At 37.3% G+C, this 23,651-nt stretch overlaps 1 protein-coding gene across 1 annotated transcript in view; it reads right to left on the reverse strand.

Annotated features, from left to right (window-relative positions):
- Positions 1–23,651, reverse strand: part of CNTNAP2 (contactin associated protein 2) — a 1,817,652-nt gene that overhangs the window by 955,890 nt on the left and 838,111 nt on the right. Inside the window, exons 6-8 of the mRNA XM_036328432.1 lie at positions 19,875–20,059; positions 15,402–15,545; positions 13,843–14,107 (exon numbers count right to left, since the gene is read on the reverse strand). Of these exons, the coding sequence (XP_036184325.1) occupies positions 13,843–14,107; positions 15,402–15,545; positions 19,875–20,059 (594 nt within the window). The remainder of the gene's footprint in view (positions 1–13,842; positions 14,108–15,401; positions 15,546–19,874; positions 20,060–23,651) is intronic.

Raw genomic sequence — 23,651 nt, forward strand, 5'->3', positions numbered from 1 at the left:
GCTGTTATCGCCCTTTGTGTGGATCATGTGCCGCTGAGTTGGCTACCGCTCCTGGCTATCTTATGAAGAAGTGATGCCCACATATCCCTTCCTAAGCAGCCTGCTCAGCTCCTGCAGACTCAGGCGCCTGGCTTCTTTTATGAAGTCCATTCATCTCATTTTTGTTGTTGTTGCTTTCTAGTAATGCTCAAATGTTTGAGAGAAGGAAGTATTAAAAATCTAAGCATTTTACAAAAGTTCAGGATGAGCTCTAATTCTTCTTTGTTTACATCACATTATCTTACCGGTTCAATCTTTTCTTCTCTACATTATTCAACCATGGCAAATGACAGTATAGTACTTGCAGTATAGTACTAGAAGCAGAGTTATTGAATTTTAAGGTTTTTACTTTATTAAATATTGAAGGCATTTGAAAGGTATGTATACACACCTACACCCTCCTACAGAGTCACACAACTGTCAGCTGCACTCATTGCTACAGATTCGTTCATTGCTGCAATGGAGCTCACGTTCTTTAGTTGCTTGCTGTGTGTGTGTGTGTGTGTGTGTGTGTGTGTGTGTGTGTGTGTGTGTGTTTTCCATAGTGATGCCCACTGACTGTGCTATGTGGTAAACTGCACTGCGTATTACAGCACTGCTCCAGGCAGTCAAACGATATGTAAAGATATAGAGCACCCTCTTTTTCTTTCAGCTTCCTAAGGGAAATATTTCTTATAGAGACTATCAAGGGTTTCATTTCCCTCATCAAGCTTTTTACAAACAGACCATTTGCTACACATGCCCAAGGCACTGACTATCCTGTGTGAAATAGCATACATAGCTCTTTGGAAGAAGCTCACCTGCCGATGGATCTACATGCATGATCAAAGTTCACATGTTCCTGTATAGCATGGCATAGTAAGGGATAAAGCACATCAGCTCTTTTCTTCCCATCACAGCTGAATAAAGTGTGCGGGAACTTCCGCACATATGTGCTCTATGGTCTTAGGTGAAGTGAGAAGAAGTCAGAGACAGCACTATTCGATTGCCCAAGACGCCATCCCCCTTGATAAAGCAAATCAGAGGAAGCTCCTTCAGCTAATGGAAAGTCTGTTTTAGGTAAGTATAGAACTGACTGGTGACCAGGGGCCTTAAGTAGAAGGTAGTGGGGGGAAATGGATGTCGAATGCTTTCCCAAGCCTGAAGCATGTCGAATGCTTTCCCAAGCCTGAAGAAGAGAATTAAAGGTAAAATTAATTTTAATCATGCACATTTCTTTTTTGTATTCTGTGGGGGAAACATAGAAAGGGAATAGGACTCATTTCAAGGTTTTACTTCATGCCATGCTCCTGAGAATGCATTTTTCGGCAAATGTATATGTGCTTTAATTTTATTCATATAATAGTTTATCCAGTACAGCTCTAGGCTTCAACAACTTAAAAAACAAGTCCTTTTGCTATAAAAGCATCACATCAAAATTCAGGTCTTGATCAATTTCACACATATTAGCCTCCTACAGTTAAGCAATTATTTCCTCCGAGATACTTGCTGCTCTCATTTCACAATGAATTTGGTTCATATAAAGGGATGAAGACAACGGAATTATAAAGTTACAGTTTATAACATCTTGGCATCAGTTCATTAAAAAAAATCAATCAGCTGGATATTTGGAAACATGCCACAGTGCACCAGGCTCAGACAGAGGTAGACAGGCAGAAATAAGAACGGTATTATTGTCCTCAAAGCGCTTAAGGAGATTAAGTATTTTCATCCAGAGGAGGCAAGTGTCTGAACAATATAAGACAATGTCAAACAAGTAAAAACAGTACACATGCTTTTAAATTTTAGAATTGAGGTCACCATGAGATGAGTGGTTAGGCTTTTCGGGGAAGCCAGGTGAGTCTTAAAAAAAACTGGGCTTCATGGAAAATTTTTCAATCAGAGTATAACACAATGGAAACAGTCATTTTGGAATTTTAATCAGGAGAGAATTTGTGGAGTGGGCTTGTGGAGAGAGGCAGGAGGTGGAGAGAAGAGAAAGCAAACTCTACAATGTTCCAGTGCAGACCAACAAAAATATCAGTGCTGGAAATATTGGTCACTGTAGACTGCCAAGTGTCTTAGTGAGCTTTGGGGGCACAAAGACGAGTGAGTTGTGATAATGGATTCACAATTTAAGATGGAACAAAAAAAATGATTATTACTCAAGATATGAGTACTAAAGGATGGTGTATTGACCTCTGGGGTTTGAAAAACAGGCAATGATACTAAATTGACACTAAACTATACTAAAACTGGGTCTTGATGGGTGAGCAGGAGTTTAATAGGGTAGCATACAAAGGGAGGGAATCTTGGCAGATAGTGGAAAGTAGTCAGAGTCCCTGGGGTAAAGCAAGAAAAACGAAGGCCAACTACTCCAGTTGGGCTCAGTGTGTGCATGCTCTTGTATGGCAGGCCAAGAGATTTGGTCTTGTTTTAGGTAATGGAAGAAAATCTGAATATTGCCCTTGTATTTTAGAAATAAAAATTTGGATAATGTGAGAGAGAAATGAGAAACAAAAGGGAGATTATTTGAAAGGCTCCTTGGTGAATCCCAATGACACATGATAACATCACTGGTGTTGGGTGCATGTGACAAATGTTTCAGATGTGTCATATTGAATGATGCCCGATCCTCTGAGAATGGAAGCCAATGTGTTGAATGAATGTGAGAGGCAATACAGGAGAGTGGCCCTGAGGACTGACTTTAGACTCAGATGTTCTGAATTCCTTTTCAAGCTTTGTGATTTCGTAGCTGGAAAAGGCTGGGTGAGTTATTCTATCTCTATGCCTCTGTTTCTTCATCTATACAATACAGAGGATAATGGCCTTGATCCTGAGGAGTTATTGAATTAAATGACTTCATACATTTGTGAACATTAGCTTCATTTAAACAGGGACTGGAACAGAGAAAGGACTCAGTCAGCATTAGCCATTGGGGGATCTGACTCCAGAGTCTCTGCTTATTACTAGTATCATAATAACAGAGCAATGATGGGGAAAAAAATGTATTTTTGACAATTAAGGTGGTCTTGATTATCTTTTTCAAGTGATGATTTTTTCCCCCACTGGAATAAATAAATGATGGATGGATGAGGTACTTCACAAGAACTGGTGGTACTTGCTAAATTTTCATATGAACCAGACCAAGATAGAGAATAAAATTTGATTTTCTCTAAGTTTTGTACTTGGGTCGCAAGAAGAATGATTTTAGCATTGATATAAATGAGTGAGCAAGAAGGTTTCATACCTAACTCACAAGGTCACTGGAGCCTTAAGAAAGACAATTAATGTAAAGGATTTAGCACAGTGACAGTCATGGGGAAAGCATTTAATAGCGGTTCATTACCATCATAGTCATCGTCACTCTCTCTGGACCAGATGAGAAACATCTCATTTCCTCCAACCTTTTAGTTCCTTCGGAGAGAGCTGGATTAGCAGATGAGTCAGCACCACACAGGAGCAGGTTGGCATCAGCTTCTGGGCTCCAGGGGCCTCCCTTTCCTAACAAGGCAGCTTTCCTGATTCCTGCCCCATAACAATGTAGAATGTTAAATATTCAGGCTCCTCTCTGCTAGACTCTTGGCCATGATGTGAATTGACCAAACATGCCAAAATGAAAGCTCGTGGAATTGTGTGCACTGTACTACTTCCCTGCTTGTAATTCTCTCCTTGCCCCTTCTCCCCAGTTAACTATGTTTTATCTGTACACCTAGAAGCAACAACACTTTGTTGAGAGAGAAGACAAAGTGAGGTTGAGATTTCGCATAGATCTGCACAAGGATTGACAGAGGCATTTCACGTTGTGCCAAAGGACACAAGGCAATTATCTGTAGGCATTAAGAGGCTGCAGCCTAGACTGGAGTCAGCCATTTCAGGGTTTAAACTAAAACAGCAGAGATCTAGGAAATCAAGGTGAGCGATATGTCCAGGGGTAGCAAAATCCCAGCCTCTGGCCGCAGGTTCAACAATAGGGTTTCAACCTCTGAACGGATCCAAAATAGACCAGAAGCAAGACTGGAAGAAAAACTGGCAGGTTATCAACACCTTTCAGAAAACCTCACACCCTAGTCACATGGTTATGAGTACTACAACCAAGATCTAGGCAGAGCTTTACTTGTAAAAATTAGATCATAGGGTGTAAGAGGGCAAAGGCAGTGGCTGCAGAGTAGAAAGAGGACTCAGGAAAAACTGTAGGAATTCGGTTATCAGAAGTAGGGTCTGTGCTTGGGTTAGAAAGGCTTCAATAAATCATAAAGTTGAGTTATCATAAAAGATTGGTTCATACACTTAATTACTTTCTGATACAATGTTACCAAGTAAAGGTACATACTTTCTGAGCAGTATTGTGTGATTCCTCCAAATTTATTTAGTTGAGAGCTTTTATGAATAAAGGAAAAATACTGTGACACATATGTAGTAGACATCTCAGAACATACCCAGAGGAGTCATTCTTTAAGTTGATCTCAGGTTAATTTCAGAGGTTCCCATAACTACTAGAATCTGCAGGCTCCCTCCCGCAAAGAGGCTCATCTCCACAACATATTATAACAAAGCAACAAATAACCCAACGCACCTAAATTCTTCATGCATGGGATAGCTCAAATTGCTTAAAAATCATCAAAGAAAAAAAAGTAGATGATAGTTCATTGCACTATCTTACAGTCCAAATTTCCTGGTCCAGTTCATTGCCCCAGATAATTCTTATCCATAAGATTAACGGGGGAAGGAGGGGAGAGCTTCTAATCCAATAATCCTGTATTCTTTCTGATTATGAAGGCAACCAATCTGATTCTCTATTGCACCACTATTTTTAAAAATTTTATTAACTATTTACAACAAAATTACGAAACAAAATGGCAAAAATATCTAAAGTTAATGAGATGGTTAATTTTATGTGTCAACTTGACTGGGTCAAAGAATGCCCAGATGTTTGGTTAAACATTATTCTGGGAGTGTCTGAGAGGGTGTTTCTGGATGAGATTACTATTCCAATCAGTGTGTTTAATAAAACAGATTAATCTCTGTGGATCTCTAGAATTCCCCCTCTCCACCTGTCTTGGAAGCCTGGACACTGATGTCTCCTGCCTTCAGATTTGAAAATATCAGCTCATCATTCTCAAGCCTGCTGGCTTTCAGACTGGATCTTACACCATCCTCTCTCCAGGCTCTCAGGCCTTTGGTCTTGGAGTGAAACCACACTGTAGGCTCTCCTGGGTGTCCACTTGCCAACTGCAGATCCTGGGACTTCTCAGTCTCCGGGACTGTGAGTCTGTTCCCTGTAACAAATCTCCTTGTTTCTATACACATCGTATTGGTTACACATTTCTATGGAGGGCCCTTAATAATATGGGTGAGTTATCTCTCTACTATATAAATCTACTATGCTTATATTTACCACTTACCCATCAGTTAGAGAAATTACAGCCCTTTTAAAATTTTTATTTATTTTATTTTTAAAAATGTCAACTACAATTTACATTCAGTATTATTTGTATTAGTTTCAGGGGCACAGCATAGTGGTTAGATAATCATATACTTGTTCTCCACAATATTTACAGTACCCACTTGACCCTACTCATAGTTAGGGGGGTCCCCTCAGCCCAGCCTACACCCTCTCCAATCCAGGACCCCTTGGGGGATGTCTGACTGCCAGTCGGACATCCCTCTTACAATCCAGGACTGCTGGCTCCTAATCGCTCACCTGCCTGCCTGCCTGGTCTCCCCTAACTGCCCCCCCATGCCAACCTGATCACCCCTCACTGCCTCCCCACCCCCCGCCGGCCTGGTCACCCCCAACTGCCCCCCCACTGGCCTGGTTGCCCTCATGGCCTCCCCACACAGCCTGCTTGTTCAGTCATTTGGTCGTCCCTCACTAACCCCCCTGCCGACCTGGTCACCTCATGCAGCCTGCTTGTTCAGTCGTTTGGTCATCCCTCACTAACCCCCCTACCGGCCTGGTCATAGGCAGCCATCTTGTGAGGGTGTGAGGGTTAATTTGCATATCCCCTCTTTATTATATAGGCTTATTGACTATATCTCCTATGCAGTACTTTACATCCCTGTGACTGTTTTCTAAAGACAATTTGTACTTCTTGACCCCTTCACTTTTTAATCCAGCTCCCCAACCCCATTCCTCTCTGACAGCTGTCAGTCTGTTCTCTGTATCTATGAGTCGGCTTCTGTTTGTTTGTTTATATTGTTCTTAAGGTTCCACATGTAGGTGAAGTCCTATGCATTTGCCTTTCTCTGACTGACTTATTACACTTAGCACAATATCCTCTGGGTCAGCCCTTACACTTAGAGGAAACAATGGGCCTCTCAGCAAAGCTAATTTGCTCCTGTGCCTTTCTATCTCTGTTTTGGAAGCATCTGCAACTACATCCATGTTTTAAGTTTGGGTTTCCTGGGCTGTATTCTTTGCTGGTCTTATATAACTCACTTTTATTCTCATAGTTAGTTGGTAATAGTGATGTTTGATTATTTTTTCTCTTTAACTAGTTTATCTGTATAGTAAACTAAAGTTTTTAAAACATGATGCATTCTCTAGTGGGAGCTTTTACTTCCATTTTATCCATCTCAGCTTATTAAATTTTATCCTCTTCATTGCCATTTAAAAAGTTATTATACATACATACACACAATCATATTTTATTCATCTTCCCTGAAAAGGGAATAGGATGTTTAGAAAGGCCCATAAAATGCCCTGGCCAGAGTGGCTCAGTTGGTTGACCATCATCCCATGAACCCAGAGGTCACTGGTTCACTCCCAACCAGAGCATATACACAAGTTGTGGGCTCGATCCCCAGCAGGGGCCATGCAGAAGGCAGCCTATAGATGTTCTCTCTCTCTCTTTCTATTCTTCTCTCTATATATAATCAATTAAAAAGAAAAGAATTAAAAGGCCCAGAAACCTTGTAGAAACTAGAGTGGGTATAGTATCTTGAAGTGTAACTATAAATTAAAATGTCCCCCTTTTTTATGGGAAATGATGTCAATATCTAATATCATAAAACTATCCCCAGTGTCTCTTTTCTTTCATGTTGGGATATAATGCCTCTAGCGATGTGACAAGGCACCACCATGCACAGAGTATAATTAAAAGTATGTTTCCATTCAGCTTCATGATGACAGTATAGCCACTTTAGGAGTTGAGATATAAGACAAAGTCACTTAGGTGAAGCTACCCAGGAGCAGTACACTGTTCACCCAAATGCTTTCTATGTGGCACCGTGTGGCTCTCACAGCAAGTCTATCTGTGATTTGGGAGAATAAAGTAAGAAAACTGCACTGTAGAAATGTCCAAGGTTATCTATGTTTATATCTATAACTATATAGATCTATATCCATCTCAGTTTTAGCTTTTACTAAATAAGAGGAGATATGTTATCCTAGAACAAAGCTAGATTCCTAAAATGAGCACAGTGCTCTGTGAATCAACCTTCCTCACTCTCCATGGTCTTCTAAGAATCCAGAGCCATGTTTTATCTTCTGCACCTTAAAATAGATTTCCGGGTTTTTCTTGAGCATCTTACATATCTAAAAGTGCATCCAAAAGTAAGGAAATATAAAAAATAATTTTTGGCTACTATTTTTAAACATATATGAAAATTATTTGGAAATAAAGAGATTTGTATTCATTGATTCATCATTAAGAGAGAAAATAAAATCTGCTATTATTTGATAGCAATAGTTTTAAAGGGAAATGCCTATATTTGTGAATTGATCTATCTATCTTACTTTCTATCTTTCCTTCTATCTGTCTAGGCAAAAATGGGTTGAAAATTACATGGAAGGCATACAATTTGTTCAAAATTAGTTATACATATATTCAAATAAAAGCGCATAGATCCAAACCCAAATTTCTGCGTCTGAATATGAAATGTTCCATTTGTTACATGAATACCATTACTAAAATTAGGCTGAAGCTCATTTTTTAAGAACACACTTTTTAAAAATTGACTATGTAAATGTTTCTAATTAACTATGAAACTAGAATTTTTAAATTGATATAACTTACTCTATGTAATTTCTACTTACAATATCGTTAAGCTTGCTTTTCAGAAATGTCATTTCATCCTTCATTATTTCATAGTACATATTTCATAGTACATTTTTCTAAACAGTAATAAATATTTATTGTAATACATTTTGATATTATGAAAAATGTACTGAGAAGTTAGTCATGGACTAATAACCCAACAACTAAAGATGATAAATATTAGTATTATTCAGATTTTATTTAATTCTAAACTATTTCTTAGCTATTTGAGTACTTTAATAATATTGGGGACATATTCTACATAGATTTTTGTACAAATTTTAATTTACCATATTATATTTTCCAGTGGTATTGAATTTTATTTGAGAAATATGATTTCTCATGACATAATAGTATTCCACATAAGGATGCAATGCTCAGTCATCCTTTCATTTAAAATATTTGGTTTGTTTTCAATTACTATTATGTTTTCTACATTATGATAAATATTCTGTGTACTCCTTTGTTTTTGTAAAATCAGACTGACTCAATGTTAACAGATTAAAGGGGAGTGACATTTTTAAGGCTTCTTATCATTATAGTTTTACTTGATTTAAAGAATACATGTATTACTAAACAAAGTCTCCAGTACTTCTCTAAGACATTGTAAAACAAATCCCTTGAAGCATATAAAGTAATGCCTAGATAAACACTATTTAAATCTGAGTTGTGGAAATTTGATTTAAGAAATTATTAAAGCATATCAACAGTTTAAAATCACAGAGCTGAAAATCATTCTCAATAAATAGTTAAAACATTAAAAAATAGTATTACAATCTAGACCTTTCTTTCCTTATGTAATGAAAAAGTAACCTCATGTAACAAGCTATCAATAAAATTTGCAAGTTGAAATGAAGTAATTCCTTCAAATAAAAATGTGCTAGCTACATTTTCAAATGTTCATAAAACCAAGAGGAGAGAGAGTCTAATTCAGTGATGGCGAACCTATGACACTCATTTTTTGGGTTGATTTTTCTTTATTCAATGGCATTTAAATATATAAAATAAATATCAAAAATATAAGTCTTTGCTTTACTATGGTTGAAATATCAAAAAATTTCTATATGTGACACAGCACCAGAGTTAAGTTAGGGTTTTTGAAAATGCTGTCATGCTGAACTCACAAGGTTCGCCATCACTGGTCTAATTGCTTAGTACCATAAGCAGTCCCAGGGAAATGCATTTACTGAGATCAAACTGGTAACTTGCTAGTATTTACCAGCAAGTTCCCTGGCTACACAAAAAGCCAAGAAAACATCTATTCCTTGTGCTATCGTCTGTATTTTTATGTTTCCCAAATTCATATACAGTTTGCCCTTGAACAACATATGGGTTAGAGGCACCAACCCCCCATGCAGTCAACAATGCATATATAACCTTTGATTTCGCAAAAGACTTAACTGTTAATAGCCTAATGTGGAATGGAAGCCTTACTGATAACAGACATTCAATGAGCACATATTTTGTATGTTTATGTATTATATGCTGTATTCTTATAATAAAATAAGCTAGAGAAAAGAAAATAGTATTTTAAAAATCACAAGGAGAAAAAAACACACTTACAGTATTTACTGGATAAAAATCCACATATGCGTGGACCTGCAGAGCTTAAACCTATGTTATTTAAGGTTCAACTTGATTGACAGCGTGATGGTAGGAGAGGGTGAGGCCTTCATGAGGTTATTAGGTCATGAGGGTGGACCTCTCATGAATGGGATTAGTACTCTTACAAAGGAGGCACCACAGAGGGCCCTAGCCCCTTCCACCAGGTGAGGACACAGCAACAAGTTCCCAGTCTGCAACCTGGAGAACAGCTTCCCCAGAATTGGGCCATGCTACTGCCATGACCTTGGGCTTTCAGCCTCTGGAATTATGAGAAACAAATGCCTGTTGTTTACAAAGCACCCCATTATGCTCTTTTACTAGGACAGCCCAGAGACTAAGCTGCTTTCTCTTAACACACCCAAATGGGATTCAAAGGTTGACAAACAAAAAACAAACAAACAAAAAATAAACAAACAACACACACACATACACACACACACACACGCACACACACACACACAAAGATTCTCTTTGGAGGTAGAATTACAAACAAAGGTGATATTTGCTGAGTACAACTGTCCAGTGCAGTAGGGATGAAACCAGGAGGTTTTAATACTTCAGCTTACTAATAGCAAACGGTTGATTTAGAAACAGGGCAGAAGCTGAATGATTTTTCTGAAAGGCTTTGTTTACATGGATGGAAATTGATTTTTTTTAAAAATAGGTGAGAAAAGTCATTAATAGAATTAACTTTCCTTCCTATACTATATAAATGCTGAATCACATTTTATGACCTTATTCTTCTCAGCTGATCACAACTTTAGAGTATTATTCTAAACATCGATTTGTGATTTAGTGGCATAAAATTAAGGCATTTTATGATATATATAAAAAAAAAAACCTTACTAGTATTTCAGGGTTTTTTTTTTTTCCCTCTTTTTTTTCCCTTCCTATTGGTTACATCAGACAGTAATACACGTGGATTACTTTCTTACTACTGTTATAATATCATAATTTGTTCCTGAAAGGCACCTTTAGTTTTCCGATATAAAATGATATAGTAAATCATCCTGAGCAACAAATGTTGCTGGAGGATTGGGTGGGTGGAATTCCTCTCTCACTAGTGGGAGTGGGGTTCTTGTGATATTTTCAGAAAAGGAATTTTTTAAGGTCCATACAGGTGAATAAATAGTTTTTATTTGTGTACAGTTACATTTCTTGATTTGCAAAGTTCCATGCCCCTTATTCCAGGCTTGGAAAATGTACAGCTGGGATTCAGTAGAGACAAAAGTAGGGTCAGTGCCCAGACTTTCTATTCCATGGTAGAGCTGAGTCTGATGTAGCATCAGGCTAATCACCGCCCACTGTGTGGGCCCCATATGGCCATGAGACAGGGGGGTGAACACAGGGGAGTGCACCCCTGCAACAGGAGTCCCAAGAGAGCAAGAGGGCCAAAAGCACAAGAGCCAGGAGAGCCGAGAGAGAGAGCTCTCTGTGTTCAGGAATTAACTGTATCAATCTCACGTCCTTGCAGTGGCCATGCCTATCCGGCCACTGACTATTCCCAGGTGTGACTGACAGATAAGCCCCTTCCTATGTCACCTAGACCTCACTGGGCATGTATCTATTGCCCAGTCCCTTCGCCCATTTATTTGCAGGGAATAGACCTGGGGAGTGTTAAACTGCAGCTGCCTGGCAAAGTATAAATGGTAAGTCTATATCCTTTAGTCTTCCCTTTTTTCTTTTCCTGTTAAATAATAACCAGGTTATTATAATGGCATCACTAGAACTTTAAAAAATTCCCACAGTTCAATTGAGGAGACAAATCTGTAGGTTAGTGTTTTCCAAACTGTGGTCACCACTTGTTTTTAGATCCTGAAATCATATAGTGGCATTTTTTTTTAATGGGAAAAAAAAGAAAAGAAAAGAAAAGAAAAAGAAAATAAAACATCCTAATTATTAGAGTACATCTAAAGGTAATTTATTTTTCTAAATTCCTTATTTTTTCATTGTTGCTACTTACACTACGTTAGTTTTACATTCAATTAAATTTGGTAAGATGCATTAAAATACATATGAAAATTGTGTTCTATGCACACTCTATATATTTGTAGGATGAATGAATGGAGTTCTAACATATTGGATTCCCTTTTTTTCCTTTACTTTTTAATATACACAATTTCAATGAGTACAGGATTCGACTTTTTAAAAATGTATGTGTATTTATTTACTTACTAAAATTTCTCAAACTTGAGCAATGATATCTGATGTGATCTCAGTTTTTACTACATGTATAGGAAAAAAACACAGCAGTGATCTGAAAAACTAAGGTATTTTCATTACAATATATGAGGGAGACTATAGAAATATTTAGATTTCATACCAGTTTCCCTTAATTTGCATGGATAATTGGCTAAACTGACAGAAATTTCTAAAGTCCAATTTTATCACACTTAAGCAAATCTATTAAAATATATTAGTTGTTAAGTGTTGGATTTCTTTAGTCTTTATTTTTTAATAAACACAGTTTAAATTAGATGAGAGTATCTTGGAGTCCTAAATTAGACCAAATTCAATTAGTAACTGTTTGTTGATCACTATGTTTAAGATCCTATTCTTTCCATTATAATAGTCTCAGGAAGTTGGATTTGTAAAGAGCACTCCAGGAGGGAGGCCTTGCTAAGTATTTTTATGTGGTTCCTCACTAGAAAAGAGCCATGAATCATGACAGGATTTAGTGAGTGTTCCAACTGTGGTAAATATTTTATTTGTGTATTTGTTTTATGTGCTATACTGATCTCTCCAGATATTTTCTATTTACTAAATTTCCCCAAGTGAATTTGTACTGGAAAGTAGTGATAAAATATGGTTGATCGATCATTTTGACTTGGAACATTCAGGGGAAAAAGCACAACTAACAAAGCAAAAACTGAAAAAGTAAACATCTAGGTAGTTCACACCAGCCTTTGATTTCAGAAACACCTCTTACAGAATGGCCACTATGTCTTCCTTGAATTCTTTTCAGCAACAGTCCATATAGAAAGACAAAGCCTATTTACAAAAAAAATAAATAAAAAACATACATCCTGCTGCAAAAGACACCCTGCTATTGAACACTGGATCAAAGGGCCACTGTGCTGAACTTGACAAACATTCCCCAGGACACCTCTTCTGTTATAAGTGCTGTTCTACATGCCAGCGATAGAACAGGCCTGGCTACTGCCCTCAAAGAGCTGCCCACACAGAGGGGAGTGCCTGTTAGGAACAGGGTCGGGGGTATGCATATGGCGTCACCAGTGAACCTGGAAAGTCTAGCCTGCAGGCAGTCATGCAGCTGAGCACTCAGTCATGACCCTCCCCTCTGTGTTTTGTACATCTGTCCAAGGTGCTCAGAAACATTAGTTTCCTCTGTCGTCTAGGGAGTGCTTTACAAAGCAAACACAACCATTGCTAGAAGCATCTAGTGAAACTGTGAACATTTTACTGCTTATCACTCCCATAACACGTCGAATTTTTCTTTGTTTAGAATATCTCACTTTGCAATTTCAACTTTCTTTGTACCCCATTACTCAAAGAACATTCCAAGGTTGCTACATCTGTTCAGGTAACAACAGTGTTCCCTAAGTGTCAGTTTATCATGCCACTGTGATGTCGAGTTTAAAAAGCACCCTCCTCTGTTGATACATACATGTTGTGCTCACTCCTGTTTGCTTTTATCCCTGAACATTTGCACAAATTTAACAAAATCCTTTGAAGTTTTGATTCAGGCGGTTGAATAGACCTTTGAAGTCATAATTAAATTATTATAATCCCATTACTAATTGTAAAAGATATCTGAATGACCATGAATTCAAAAGATACCAGGTACTAGTATGTTAGTAAAATAAATATTCTTTGTTTTTGAAGATAAAACATTCACTTAAAGAAATATCAATTTCTCCATTAAATAGGAATTAGCATTTATAAGAAATAGAAGATTCTTGTGTCCTAAGACAGTCCAACCAACTTTTCTCCTCGCCCACCCCTCACCTTCTCAGTAAGGTTCCAGGTTTCCCTTATTCAAACAGCACTCAAGGCAACCAAGAAAGAATCTCAGACTGGATCCAAATATAACCACCAGCATGTAACACCTACCAAACCAAACCAAACCAAACCAAACCAAACCAAACAAATGCAACTTCATCTGCGGAAATCGCCTCAGCAGTTTCAGGAGCAAACATCAGGAGATTTCACTGACCTGAGGAAATGTCTATTTGGCTCATCTTGGTCTGCGTGACATTGATGTGAACACCAACTTTGCTTTCAGTGAGGTCAATCTCCACGTTGCCCAAATTATCTGCAAAGTGACTGAAAAGCAGGAGGCCATTGGGGTTCCAAGTCCTGAACTGGAAACTGACCACAAACAGGTCCTGGTGGAGCCGTCCAGGCACCTCCAGGTAACTGGTGGCATTGAAAAAGACCGGCACCGTGTAGGGCTCCACACAGGAGAAACTCAGGTTTCCCTGTAAAACAGAAAGGCATTCTTTGAGGAAAATGCAGAATAAAATAAGGATCCATGGAAGACAGTAGAGAAAACTGTAATTCTACATATTTCAAAGCAGAGCTTTAGCCTGTCCCAAACTATCACATGTAGTAGGCTGACTTGAATTCAGGAATTGGATACCTTGATGTGAGTCTACTAGGAGTGTATGCCTAACAAGGTGCAGAAGTTAGTCATCAAGTTTGGATGTAACAAGCACAATCCATCATGAAATTGTTAGGCAACCTGCTGTGATGGGCTGACCAGGGGATGGGCTGTGCATCTCTGAGAGCTTCAGAGTGGACCACTGGACTCTCTGAAGATAGCAAAAAGCTGCTTCTCTCCCCCTAATTAATGATGCATCAGCTGGGGAGGTGATGCCCCTGTCTTCTTCTGGATGTCCTATTCAGATGGCTATTATTATATTACTGGTCTCAGTGGGAATCATGGTCATTTGGTTGCCAATTATTAAACTAATATTCTGGAGCAAATGGTCTTGGGTTTTACACCCATACTTATATATAAATTTTAATTATTTAGTATCAGCATAGTTTTTATTATTTCAGATTATTTTTTTTATTCAACTAAAAATCCCACTGAAATTCCCATGAACTGTGCTTACATAATAATGAATTAATGCTTATGGAAACAGTGGCATGAATGTACAAAATTAAAACAAAAATTGCAAAACTACTTCTATCTCATAATTCCCCTATTTTGTACACACAAATTTGATATACTGAATTTTATATTGGTATACACTAAATTTTATATTCCAGGGTCTAAGTACCTTCCTTTTAAAGATCTGAAAATCTACATTTGTTCTCAGCTTCTTTGATCCCACCATAACATTCTGAGGAATATGATTTTATATTTTTAACTGGGCCTTCAATTTTTTTTAAACAACACCATTATCTACCTCTAGATGCATAGTTCTTTCACTTCAGCACATTAACTATTAAATCCATGGCAGACTCTCTCTGAATTAATATTAAAATTAAGTTTGCTCTGTACCTTCACCAACGATTATTTTTACATGTTTACTTTTACCAATAAAACTCACCTTCTATTTCCAGCTAATTCAACTCAAAATCCAGTATCGATTCTTAGAGTACTTCCAGGATCTACACATTGGTAATTTTAAAGTCAGTTCTATACTGTTGAGCCCAACATAAGTGTGACAAAAAATGCTATGATGTTGTTATACAATAGTCCATAGAAAACGCAAGTTCTGTGATTTTCCTATGAACCAATATGTCTGGGGTCAAAGATCTTACCACATTTGAAGGCTCCAGCTTCTTCCTTCTTGCAAGATCAGTTATGTTGGCGCCATTGTAGTTAATGCTTTCCATGCAGCCTTTGAAATTCTTTCTGCTGCTGGAACTGGGCTTACCGGAGAAAGGTATGCCTCCAAAGGTGATCTTTGAGAAAAAAGCAACAAAACATTCACACTGTATTCGACTTAAAAAAATAACATTCACATTTAATGAGACAGAACTATCAATACAGGCAAGGTCTGTTATATTTACTTTACCAATATATACAGACATTTTTCTGTCTCCAAATCTATTATATTTAAATTTTTGTTGTTATTGAAGTGCATAATAGTATTATTAATTCTGGCAATTAGATTATAACTTGAATAAGAAAACAGCAACAATACCTTGAGGTTTTGCTACCCAAAAGGCATTTTATAATTTATCCTGAGAATGTTTTAAAATACTTTACACAGCAAACATATTAAGTAATATTAAAGTACATTTTTATGTTTACTCTTCAAAGACATACTATCAATACATGCCTCTAGTCATCATGAGATAATCAACACTAATATATAAATTGATAAAACTGCAGCCAAAAGCAAGGAATATTGTATTTATCTGACATAAACTTATTGTAGTCTAATGTCCATTAAAGTCAAACATTCATTAGACTTATGGTGAATAGAGAAAATAGTTCAGGAAGTCTCATTACTACATTGAGTAGGAACATCTTAGAATTTAGGGGCTGTAACTTGAGAAGTACAGGCTTATAGATATTATAGGTCTTTTAAATTATAAGGAAGAAGGTCACTATTTCTTCCTGTGAATCTCTAGCTACTATTGCCTATAAAAAAGATTATGTGTTTTCCATATATCTTTGGTCAAATTACAGCACTGTAATATCATTATCATATAATAGAAATTAGACTTACTTATGCATTGCTAATAATTAATTAGTAGTAAATGAATCTACTAATCATAGATGTAATATCATGATATGTAGTATAGATATTATATGATTAATTATCACTCAGTGTTATCATCAATTTTTCTTACGAAGTTTTGAAAACAAAAGTTTTTAAATGTCAAGACTTCATATTTGATACATATGGCAAAGATCTTTGTGTGCTAGGAGGCCATTAGAAAATTATGTTCCATTATTTAACAACATGTCATTTTAAATGTCCAATTAGATTTATATTATCTCATAAGCCATCAATGATTTATGGTTTATGAGATAATACAAAAAAACAGAATAACTCAATAAATTAAAAAAATAATGGTTAGCTATATATCATTTATTGTAAAGTTTATATATAGGAAGAAAAGAGGAAAACTGATAAAATATTTAAAAATTAGAAAATTACAAAAGGAAAAATTGAGAATAACCAAGATCATAGAATTATTGAAAAACAATGTTTTTAAGTAGCATCGAGCTGAACTTATTAGGTATATATAGGTTTACCTAACACCACGGGTAAGAATTATTGATACTTAAAAGAAGTATTTAATTTCCTATCTATAATTTATTTTATCAATTACTTCCCTAGGTGATAGTAATAAAATCTTTTATGCTGAATGACAGGCAGTATCACATATCTTTTAGCTTAGGCAAAAGAGAACACTTTATTATAAAGATTTGAAATACAATATGAATTCAAAGTCAGGGATGCAGCTCATTTCATGAAATACTATGATCAGGGATGGATCTTATGAAACATTCATAAAAAAAAATAACACCTATCCTCTTCAAACTTTTCCAAAAAATTCAAGAAGAAGGACTCCGAAGCTCATTTTATGAGGCCACATTATCCTCATTCATAAATGAGATAAAAATACTACAAAGAAAAAAAGTATAGGCCTGATGAACATAGATGCTGAAATCCTCAACAAAATATCACATATTGAAATATACCTAAACCCCAGTTTGTAAGTGTTGTTTGATTCCTTCTCTGTGTGCATAGCTTATCTAGGGCTTTTCGTTTTCCTTTGGGAGGCTGATTCAAACACTCCTCGCTTCTCTGCTTTCAGCAACCCTTGGCACACGTCCTCCCTTATGGAAGGTGCTCCGGTGAAGGAAGCATCAAGGGCTCAATTTACCAGGCTCCTTACAACTAAGAGATGCAGGTTCCAATCCCAGTTCCTAATGCAACTAATGATATGAGAATGTAACTAATCCCTTCTTTCTGGTTTTGTAGTCTCATCAGTAAAATCAAGTGGCTGGACCACAAAAATACTTTCTGAAATGGTAACTATTCTGATATTAAAAACTGTTGCAGTTATTAATCATCAGATATTCATATGCATCATATGATGGACTTACCGCTGATATTGCCATTCAAGGATTACTCTGAAAAACAGCTGCATTAACCATCTTGTTAGCTACCAAGATTTATAAAGTGTGGCAGACTATTAATTACCTCTAAGTGTCCTTTCTCTCAACTTTCTTTAGAGGAAAAAAAAATGCTTTTCAGTTCCACACGTTGCTCCCTGTCCATTGGTGGCATTTACCAGCCGCTTTGAAGCAAGTTTTGGTCTCATGAGATTTAAATGAAAGGTCTGTGTGTGACTCCAAGAATACAGTTCACCTTCCTTCCCTCTCTCTCCTTCCCGCTGGCTGGAAAGCAACATGGAATGAGTAGCACCCTTGGAGGGATCTGCAGTGGGGAGGAGGAGTAGCAAGAGGAGAGATGGGGGTCGTGATGACCGTGATGCTGCCATTTGAGCCCAGGGTTACCTGCCTAGGGGCTCCTTTTGTATGAAAGAGAATAAACATAGGTTTTTTTCATGTGTAGTTTAATGAAGTATAACTGACATATATGGTGGTTTCTCTTACTTCCTGTTGTCTCCTCAAATAACCCTATAATAAATGTGCCATTATATTCATTTTATAGAAGGTGAGCATGATTTCGCCACTGTCACACAACCCGTAGAGGGCAGAAAGGGATTCAAACCCAGGCTTTTCATTCCATGCAATTGATTTTCTCTAAAATCCTACCCAGGTACTTCAGTGGAAAAGGGGGAACCATCCTCTACTTTCCAATAACATCCTATATTATAAAAGCCTAGGTGGCATCACGCCCTCACACAACACCCTTGCATGACATTGTCACAAGAGGGCTGCCACAAGATGGCCAGCAAGGGAGGGCAGTTGGGGGCGACCAGGCCAGCAGGGGAGGGCAGTTGGGGGTGATCAGGCTGGCAGGGGAGCAGTTAGGCATCAATCAGGCCAGCAGGGGAGTGGTTAGGGGGCAATCAGGCTGGCAGACAGAAGCGGTTAGGAGCTAGCAGTCACAGATTGTGAGAGGGATGTCTGACTGCTAAACCGGAAGTTGGATAACCCACGAGGGGTCCCAGATTGGAGAGGGTGCAAGCCGGGTTGAGGTACATCCCCCATTCTGTGCACGAATTTCATGCACCAGGCCTCTAGTTAGTAAATAATTACTATCGTAAGAATAAAATAAAATTATAATTTGCCCTTTCATTTTATATGTATTTTGTTTTTCAAATGGCCACTGTATTCTTAGGGCATAAACATTTATTAAGTTTTTCGGGTCTAACCATTATAGAAGGGTCATGGATGGCTGTGGAAAGTTAATAAGACACCAAGGGTTCCGTGAATGAAGAAGTTCATAAGCCTCTGGCTGATTAATATTTCATCCTGCTTAGTTTACTGCTATGCGTTGCTTGTTCATTTAGCATTATCCCTTTTCTCTTAGAATACATTATGCTGTGATTATTATGTTCTTACAGAACTCTTGTTACTATATATGATTAACATTTTTGAATGGACATTTAAAGGTTGAATTGCTCTCCAAATACTTTATTAAAATACCTGGTATGCCTACCAGTATATTATGAGAATATATAATTTTACTAGACCAATATCATAGCTTTTTTAATCTTTGATCATTTGGGGGATAAGAAATAGCCATTTTTATTTAAGGACAATTTTTAAAAAATGTAATCTATTTCAATTGCTTTAGCGACAATTATATTTGAGAAAATAGAACCTGTCAAATGAATGATTAATAGTCATAAGTTTATAAATGGCTTAATATAAATCAGAACTCAGGATTTCTTATTCAATATTTTGTAATAAATATTAGGCAACTCCTTGTTTATAATACTGTGTATTATGAAGTAAAATAGTGTAATTTACATTATAATGAATAAGAAATGGAAAGATTATACCTTAAGTTTATTCAGGACTTGTTAAGTAATCCTGATAACATGATAGATGTTCTTTCTCTTCAAATTGTTACTTTGGCACCAAGATTTAAAAAATTTTTCAAATATTTATTATTTGAAATTTATAAAAGAATAAAATGACATATATTAATAAACTAGGTTTTGAAATTATAAGTTAATTTTTCTTTGGAGAATAAAATGAAAATGGTGAGGAAGGCACATAATTAACAATAATATAAGTGGGAGATGGAGGCAGCCACTCGACACTGATCACAGTTTATATGTCCTCAAGCTCACCTCATAGTCTAAGTCCAGGTAGTCGAACTCCCCATTGGTGCGGAAGTGCTGCACGCTCCTGTCCAGCGTGAGGTCAATGCTTCGGCCCTGGCGCTCAATGACCACGGAGTGCCAGTGGTGATCATCCAGCAGGCTCCCCATCATCACGGACGTGTGGCCATATATGGGGCCAAGCTGGTTGCTTCCTGCATCACGGGAGTGGAAAAGAAATAAGGTGATGACACCCATGGCTCTGGGTAGAAGAAGACCTTTTATTAAAACACTAATAGCTCTAGTGCCCATCAGCAGATGAGTGGATAAAAAGGCTGTTGTGCATTTACACCATGGAATACTATGCAGCTGTAAGCATGGATGGACCTGGAGATGATTATGTTAAGTGAAATAAGCAAGTCAGAGAAAGACAAATACCATGTGATTTTGCTTACATGTGGAATCTAATGAACAAAATAAACTGATGAGCAAAATAGGTCCAGAGCCATGGAAGCATGGAGCAGGCTGAGAAATCTCAATGGGAAGGGAGGAGGAGGTGGGTTGGGAAGAGATTAACCAAAGAATTTAGTATATACATATATGCATAGCCCATGGACACCGACAATAGTGTCATGAAGGCCTGGGTCGGGCGGGAGCTCAGTGAAGGGGGACTAACATGGGCGGGGGGTGGGGGGAGGATGGGGAATATCTGTAAGACTCTCAACAATAAAAACAAATTTTAAAAAACCCACTATGAGTTGATGCTTTGTCTACTGAGGTTGCTATAGGGAAAACCAGCATGTGACTATACTTAAAAAGTTTTATTTTCAAAGTACATAAAAGCTAGTAAAGATGAAAATATCTGTTCCCTTAAAAATAATGAGCTTTAAAAAATTTAGGTTCCTGTTGAAGTCAGTGTCCCATGAGCTCTGAAGCCAGAGGGCCTAGCTTCTGATGTTCAATGATGCTGGGCAAGTTGACAACTTCTCTGGGTCTCTGTTTCTTCAGATGTAAAAAAGTGAAAATAATAGTACCTGCTTTACAAGGTTTCTGTGGGGATTACATTACTCAGTACATGCAAAGACCCTAGCACACTTCCTGGCATTTAGTGAATATTCATTAAATAGTATCTGTTAACAGTCTGTTATTATTGAGGTTAGTGTTGTTATTTTCGGTCAAGAAAATGCAGCGTGACAATTGTCAATTTCCTCTAAATCCAAGTACCATAATCTTAAGCACAATGCAATATTTAGTGACATGAAAAAGGATAGAAGTCACACTTTAAAATAAAAACCTGCAAAAATATATATGTTGCTTTCATCTTGTTTTGAAATAAGATCTCCATAGAAATAAGACTACAAATAAGAGGGAAAGGCTGTGAGAATTCAAAATGTTTACTAAGGTCATCTGGGGATGCTGTGTGTATACTATATACCACTTTCTATTTTGTCAAGTAAAATGTTGCTTTTTATGGTCAGGCAAAAATAAATGCTATCAAAATATAATATTGTTTCAGAATGAAAAGCATAACAAAAATAAGAAAAACACAGGAATGCCTGAATAATTAAATTATTTCCCCCTTTTTCCCATATTTAAGGTGCTAACGATACCTATATCTGACATTTTTTATGTATTTCCTAGATCAAATGTTCTTCCTTTGGTGATGAAATCAAATATGATGACTGTGGGTGTACATTGAGGAGGAAGGGAGAATTCCAGGTGAAAGGCTACATTGAGTTTTATTTAAGTAGTTAGACTAGAACACTAAGCGGCAGCTAGATGTGCCTGATATTTAGGTAATGGCCTTAAAAAGGGACAGTGAATGACTGTTCCCAGGGCAGCCATAAACTTTAGTCAGTCAATAAAGGCCCTTAAGTAAACTGCTATCCAGGGAATGGTACTGATTGTGTGTGTGTGTGCGTGTGTGTGTGTGTGTGTGTGTGTGTGTGTGTGTGTGTGTGGTCATATGAGCAATTACTTATTTCAAAACAGTAATGTAATATCACACTTTTGTAAATGCATAGTGGCTCTGTATGTTTTACATTTTTTTAAGAAAAAAGTTTGAAGCCGAAACCGGTTTGGCTCAGTGGATAGAGCGTCGGCCTGCGGACTGAAGGGTCCCAGGTTCGATTCCGGTCAGGGGCATGTACCTGGGTTGCGGGCACATCCCCAGTGGGAGATGTGCGGGAGGCAGCTGATCGATGTTTCTCGCTCATTGATGTTTCTAACTCTCTATCTCTCTCCCTTCCTCTCTGTAAAAAAATCAATAAAATATATTTAAAAAAAAAAAAAAAGAAGAAAAAAGTTTGAAAATATAAACTTTTAAAGATATAATCCAGCCGAAACCAGTTTGGCTCAGTGGATGGAGCATCGGCCTGCGGACTGAAGGGTCCCGGGTTCGATTCCGGTCGGGGGCATGTACCTCGGTTGCGGGCACATCCCCAGTGGGAGATGTGCAGGAGGCGGCTGATCGATGTTTCTCTCTCATTGATGTTTCTGACTCTCTGTCTCTCTCCCTTCCTCTCTGTAAGAAATCAATAAAATATATTTAAAAAAATAAAAGATATAATCCAGTTGCTGTGTGTGTGTATTTTTTAAAAATAACTTACACATTTCCTGTGTTTCTCTCCCCATTTCCTCCTTATTAACTTCATTTTTTTTCATTAAAATTATATAGGTTTCAAATGTATAATTCTCTATGATACATCATTTGTATATTGTCTTTTTAACTCCTATTGAACCTTGTTTCAAAAATTATTTAGGGCTAGTTTTCTCCTAGGTAACACATAAATACATGTTCAATAATAAGAGTAGAGAATATTATGAAGAATTTATATGTAAAACATTAGCACCTATTTCTATCACTGTAAAGAGTGTGGTCTATTTCTGTCCAGACAGCTTTTTTTATATTACATGCATATTATTCTGAGAGTAAATCACCAGTAACCTCTATGTTGCTAAACAGTAACCTCCCTTTTCTGTCTTCTTATGTGACATTTTAAGAGACTTCAACACAGTAACCCCCAATTTTCTTTTCCTCGTCTCTGACATCACATATTCTTATTTACTCCTATCCATTGCCCCCTTCTTTGTCTCCAATCAGCACCGGTTTTTGTCAATCTCAGGCATGCCACTCTAAGAGAAATCTCAACTTTGATGATCAATCAGCAACTAAAATGCACCCTGTCCAAACACAGAAGTCTGCGGTTCCTAGAGGAAATGTCTAGGAAATGAATGATCCTCTAAACTAATGTTCCTCTACAGAGAAAATAGAGCTTTCTCTAGTTCTGAAAATGGCACCAAAGTCATATCCTAGGAATTACCTTTTACTTGATCTCTTCCTTTCTTACTAAACACCCAATTCATTACAAATCATGCTGAAAGTGCCACTAAAATCATCTCAACAGTGGACCTATTTTTCTGCATCTCCACTGACAGCCACCTTCTGAAAGACAGAGACCACTCATCTTGTACTTGAGGAGTCCGTCTTCAACTCTCATGTGGATGGAACCATTATCTTTATAGAGGTCTCAGTAAACTTCTCATGCTTAAAAAATAGTATCCAACTCCGTGCCATGCTCTACAGCAAGGGTGGGGAATGTTCTGCTCATGGGCTGCATAAGGCCTGTAAAATCTTTTAGTCTAGCCCTGTCAACGCATTAGGGATGAGTTAGTTTAATTTTTTTCCTAAATTTAGCAGGATAATTTTTAAGTTGATTATTTTGTATGGCCCACAAATGATGTTATAAATATCCGAATAGCCCATGGCAGAAAAACGGTCCCACACCCCTGCTCTCCAGGTTCTTA

The sequence above is a fragment of the Myotis myotis genome, unplaced genomic scaffold (genome assembly GCF_014108235.1).
Source record: "Myotis myotis isolate mMyoMyo1 unplaced genomic scaffold, mMyoMyo1.p scaffold_m19_p_11, whole genome shotgun sequence".
Taxonomy (NCBI): Eukaryota; Metazoa; Chordata; class Mammalia; order Chiroptera; family Vespertilionidae; genus Myotis; species Myotis myotis.